The sequence below is a fragment of the Thalassophryne amazonica genome, chromosome 1, assembly GCF_902500255.1.
Source record: "Thalassophryne amazonica chromosome 1, fThaAma1.1, whole genome shotgun sequence".
In the NCBI taxonomy this organism is placed as follows: domain Eukaryota; kingdom Metazoa; phylum Chordata; class Actinopteri; order Batrachoidiformes; family Batrachoididae; genus Thalassophryne; species Thalassophryne amazonica.
Genome location: NC_047103.1, coordinates 89285821 through 89291820, shown reverse-complemented (window position 1 = coordinate 89291820; position 6000 = coordinate 89285821). Strand labels below are relative to the sequence as shown.

Genomic DNA, 6000 nt, shown 5'->3' with positions numbered 1-6000 from the left:
CACCTCACAAGTTATCAAGATCTCTTTTTAAAGAGTCAGAGTTTTGGAATTTTATCCACGTGGTTATTTTGTCCAGAGTGCAGTGGGCACAGAGTCACGTGCAGGTGTTAGATGACCTTATATTTAACTCTGTGGTTCGATCACATTTGTCAACAAACACAAGTTTTTTTTTTGTTTTTTTTATGTTTTGGGCCATCTCTCCCTGTCTGTGTTACTTACAGGTAATCAAAGTGTTGTCACTTTGCGGACTGATATTTGCAGAGCAGTGCTGTTTGCGTTTTGCGCGCACACGCAGCTGTGGAGGTGCAGATGATGCACTTGCGCCTCCTCTCACTTCCAGCGCTCCACTCCTCAAGCGTGGGTCGGGAGGTGCGGGAAGGTGATGTCGTAAAGCGGAGTGTCGTAAACCAGGTGCGGACAAGGGGAGGTGAGGGGGAGGGAGGGAGGAGGATCGGGGGGAGAGGGGTGAGAGAGGAGGTGACTCTCCGGCAGCAGTTAGACACAACGAAAGGATCATGGCGGATGGCCCCAGGTGTAAGCGCAGAAAGCAGGCAAACCCGAGGAGGAACAGCGGTGAGTGGACTTCTTCATGTTTCTTTCGCAAAGCTGTTCTGTCTCACAAAACTTTGGCAGGCTGTAAATTCCGGCTTTTACTCCCACAAAGTGCCGGGAAGTGGAAAGTGAGCGGTGTATTCCAGCCCTGTGGTGGACCGTTATACCTGGGTCGCGTCTCTCTCTCCGCCTAGCGGTCCGGTGGAGACCGTTATCCGTTTATATGCGCACCTCACCCTGTTTGAGCGGACCACCTTTGTCTCCACTTTAGCTCTTTTTTATTAACGCTTCTGCACTTTGACCCTTTTTATCTATAACCACTTCTCTGATTTATACACACTCTGTCGAGTTTTTAGGACCACCGTCAAACTTGGACATGTTTCAGAGGAGAAAACGGTTTTTAACTGATTTGGTGCGCTTGTGACATTGCGCTTTAAAAAAAAGGCTTAGTTTTGACGATGTGAACAGATCTGTGTGTTTGTCAGACAGTTATTTAGTTCTTTTTGCGCACTAGGATCCGACAGGTAGACTGGACACTGTTGCTGCGCCGCACGAGACAAAAAAAACCTAAAAAAAAAAAACCTGTTTTAATCCGGCTCCGTACCTGCTTCGAAATAAGTTCAGTTTTATCCGCCAGGCTTTTAGTCGGTGTACTGACGAGAAATAACGGAGCTGTTCATTTGTGTGCGCCCCCCACCGCGGTTGTTTAATTTCGCTGTCATCTGTATGCGGCTCACACCGATAGACGTTGCTTGTTTGATAGAAAGTAACTGCCGAACAATATACCGTTAGACGCTGTGGCGAGAAACTGCTACATAACGGCTGAAGCTGGTCGGCAGATGCTGGTGTTTAAAGTGAAATAACCGCTGAACGCTCCCGTTTAACGTCGCTCTTTAATGTTTAAGTTACTGTTTAACGTTGTTGCTCGAAAAGTGATCGTTAAGATTTGGCAATAAATTTCCAGATAATCGCTGTTGTTTGAGCTAAACGTTACAGTTAAACGTCGGCGTCTGACGGTGAAGTACGTGACAAAGGTTACCGTTAGTGTTTAACTGTGAAGTAACCGTTGAATCACTCTGGTGGAGAAACATGGTAGGGGGAGGGGGGGGGGGGGGTTCTCACGCGCTGCCTGTGTGTGCTGCGCGAGCGCAGCCCATAAAAGGACAGCGGATCCGCGCGAGCTGGGAATCCCGGTTCCTATGGGCCCGTCGGACTTTCTAAACGGCGTTCGTTTTCTTCTTTAAAACGTATCGCTGTTGACACAAATATGACATTAACATCAGCCATAATACTCACAGTAATGCTTTTCACCACCATGTTATGATTTAAACGTCTTTGTGGTTCCTTTGCAGTTGAGACACTTTGTAAGAAGAGCTTTTGTCTTGTTTGGGTAACAGTAAATCGTGATGATCTGCTCGATTTTGACACGTTGCCCCCACCACACACACACACACACACACACACAGACACGTACATTAGGGTGTTTTGGTGGGCATAAACCAGGACAGACATTTTAACAGATTTGTAGCCTTTGTGCTGGTATCAGCTGCTCATTTGCACGTGTCACCTGTGGGCTAAGGAGCTAACCTCTTTGGACCCTAAGCAGAATTCTCCTAGGGGCCCCTCCTACCTGACTCATGAGTCATGCAAACTATTTGCCATTGACACACAATCACCAGATTCATCTGTCACTCTAAAAATGAATACAGAGAACACAATGATGGATGAAGAATGGTTGAGTACAACACATCACAGCTCTTCACTTTTTCCACATTTTGTTATGTTACAGCCTTATTCCAAAATGGAGTAAATTCATTTTTTCCTCAAAATTTGACACACAATACCCGATAATGACAATTTGCAAAAGTTTATTATTATTATTATTTTTTTTTTTTTAGATTTTTGCAAATTTATTAAAAATTAAAACTAGGAAATCACATGTACATAAGTATTCACAGTCTTTGCCTTCAAGTTCAAAATTGAGCTCGGGTGCATCCTGTTTCCACTGGTCATCCTTGAGATGTTTCTACAGCTTAACTGGAGTCCACCTGGGATAAATTCAGTTGACTGGACATGATTTGGAAAGGCACACACGTCTCTACATATAAGGTTCCACAGTTGACAGTGCATGTCAGAGCACAAACCAAGCATGAAGTCAAAGGAATTGTCTTCTAGACCTCCGAGAAATGGATTGTCTCGATGCACAAATCTGGGGAAGGGTACAGAAACATTTCTGCTGCTTTGAAGGTCCCAATGAGCACAGTGACCGCCATCATTTGTCAGTGGAAGACATTTGGATCCACCAGGACTCTTTCTAGTGCTGGCTGCCTGTCTAAACTGAGCTATCAGGGAAGAATGGCCTTAGTCAGGGAGGTGACCAAGAACCTGATGGTCACTCTCTCAGAACTCTTGCATTCCTCTGTGGAGAGAAGAGAACCTTCCAGAAGGACAACCATCTCTCAAACAACTCAAGAATGAGATCTGTATGGTAGAGTGGCCAGACGGCAGCCATTCCTTAGTAAAAGGCATATGACAGCCCGGCTGGAATTGGCAATAAGGCACCTGAAGGACTCTCACACCATGAGAAACAGAGTTCTCTGGTCTGATGAGACAAAGATTGAACTCTTTGGTGTGAATGCCAGGTGTCATGTTTGGAGGAATCCAGCCACCATCTCCACAGTGAAGCATGGTGGTGGCAGCATCATGCTGTGGGGATGTTTCTCAGTGGCAGGAACTGGGAGACTAGTCAGGATTGAGGGGACAATGAAGGTAACTGTACTGAGATATGCTGGGTGAAAACCTGCTCCAGAGCGCTCTTGACCTCAAACTGGGGAGACGGCTCATCTTTTAGCAGGACAATGACTCTAAGTACACAGACAAGATATCAAAGAAGTGGCTTCAGGACAACTCTGTGAATGTCCTGGAGTGGCCCAGCCAGAGCCCAGACCTGAATCCGATTGAACATCTCTGGAGAGATCTGAAAATGGCTGTGCACCAACGCTCCTCATTCAACCTGATGGAGGTTGAGAGGTGCTGCAAAGAGGAATGGGCAAAACTGCCCAAAGATAGGTGCACCAAGCTTGTAACATCATATTCTAGAAGACTTGTAGCTGTAATTGCTGCCAAAGGTGCATCAACAAAGTATTGAGCAAGGGTCTAAATACTTGGTGCACTCAAGTCACTTTACATATATTACACTACATATTACATATATATATTACGTATATTTTAACCTGCCCATATTGTAAATATCAGAGTAACTTATCGTACATTTCACGCTGAAGTCATTTTACCTGATCACTCTCACACCCCGACAGTGTATATCATCCCGGCAGTGCAGCATTGAACTGAACAATGGTAGCCTCAGCTTTACCCAGCACTCAGTGATTTTTTTATTTCTTGTTTTTAAGAGATGCTTGTTGTTTTATTGCATGCCCTTCTATTCCTACTGTTCTGTGCTGCGATGTGACACTGAAATTTCCCCATTGAGGGATGAATAAAGGCTTTTCTTATCTTATCTTGTGTAAATGCAATTTGTTAGTCTTTTTTATTTTTCATGAATTTGCAACTATTTCAAAAACTTTTTTCATGTTGTCATTATGGGGTGTTGTGAGTAGAATTTTGAGGGGAAAAATGTTCTCCCTCTTGGAATAAGGCTGTAACACAACAAAATGTGGAAAAACTGAAGTGCTGTGAATACTCTTCAGATGCACTGTATATAGTCAACTCAAGTTCTGGGAGCATGCTCTAGTGTCGGGCTTTGCTGCATCCACTGCACCATGGAACCACCATGAATATTTACACAACTTCTCATAATGAAAACCCGTTACAATAACTTTGTACTGGAAAAGTTGTCATAAACATTGTGTTGAAAAGTAAAAACCATGTGTGAGCAGTGTTCTGACCACTTATATTTTAACATATGAGGCATCATATATATATATATATATATATATATATATATATATATATATATATATATATGTGTGTGTGTGTGTGTGTGTATGTGACGTGCGGTGAGGTTGATGGCTGGTGAGGCACTGACTTTACCACAATCAGATTTACAAACATACAGTATAAACCCCACAGAGCTGCTTATTCACCATTTGATTGGCAGCAGTTAACGGGTTATGTTTAAAATCTCATATCAGCATTCTTTACACACACAAACTGCAGTGCACAAAAATACATTTAATTAAAAAAAACGCTATTATGGCCTTACCTTTACTTATAAATGAAGTACATGTGCCGCTCCTTCTGAACAAAAGCATCACTGACTTGTTTGTAGAAGTTGACATTTTCTTCCTTCAGGTTTAAAAGTCTCTCTGTCTCAGTGGAGATCACTGCCAATCAATCAATCAATCAGTTTTATTTATATAGCGCCAAATCACAAAAAACAGTTGCCCAAAGGCGCTTTATATTGTAAGTCAAGGCCATACAATAATTACGTAAAAACCCCAACGGTCAAAACGACCCCCTGTGAGCAAGCACTTGGCGACAGTGGGAAGGAAAAACTCCCTTTTAACAGGAAGAAACCTCCAGCAGAACCAGGCTCAGGGAGGGGCAGTCTTCTGCTGGGACTGGAGGGAGAGAACCAGGAAAAAGACATGCTGTGGAGGGGAGCAGAGATCAATCACTAATGTTTAAATGCAGAGTGGTGCATACAGAGCAAAAAGAGAAACTGATTAACTGATTCCATCTGCTCAACGTGAGGTTAATCAGTGAAATCACCTGGTGGAAGTGGATGGTTGCAAAGAAAACCTGCACCCTCTCAGCTCTTTCTGGCATCAGTTTGAGACCTCTGACTTAGATGGTCCATTAGTTAACTTAACCACATAATAAGCCATATTATTATATGGCTATAACAGTACGCATGCTCTGATTGGCTGGTTTCCGGTCTGGAATGTGTATCAGATTTGCAACTTTGTTTGCAATTTTCACAGCGCAAAATAAAACAAAACAAAAAGCGAACAAAGAAATTATGAGTGATGAAGAGGACCACTGCCCGAGTGAATTTTATTACACTGTAAAGTTGGGGATTTTAACATGTGCTTCTATAGCGAGCACCTTGCTTTTCTAACCAGCCACAAGTGGCCACTCAAGGAATTGCAAGATTGGACACTTTAGGCAATGGCTTCATTTGTCAACACTGGAAGCTCCCACGGACTGTGTGGGTGTGTCGTACTGATCACTTACAGAGTAAGCAGGAGTCTAAATATGGACTTCCATCACATATATCACAGAAATGTAAAGATGGCCAAAATTGTAATGATAATAGACCAGTATCCACATGCAAACATGGAAATGTGGGACTTTTAGTATGTTTAAAGATAAAGATAAACTTTATTGATCTCACAGAGGAGAAATTCACGTTACGTCAGCTCTTAAAAAAACACACACACAAGGTGGGTGCAAGTAGAGGAAAATGTTCATCAAACAGCATGTGCA

General features: G+C 43.1%; 1 protein-coding gene across 1 annotated transcript in view; it reads left to right on the top strand.

Moving 5' to 3' along the window:
• The first annotated feature begins 433 nt into the window (after nt 1–433).
• The window catches only part of zeb1b (zinc finger E-box binding homeobox 1b), a 217183-nt gene continuing 211616 nt past the window's right edge, over nt 434–6000 (top strand). Inside the window, 1 exon segment of the mRNA XM_034172362.1 lies at nt 434–573. Within this exon segment, the coding sequence (XP_034028253.1) occupies nt 516–573 (58 nt within the window). The 5' untranslated portion in view covers nt 434–515.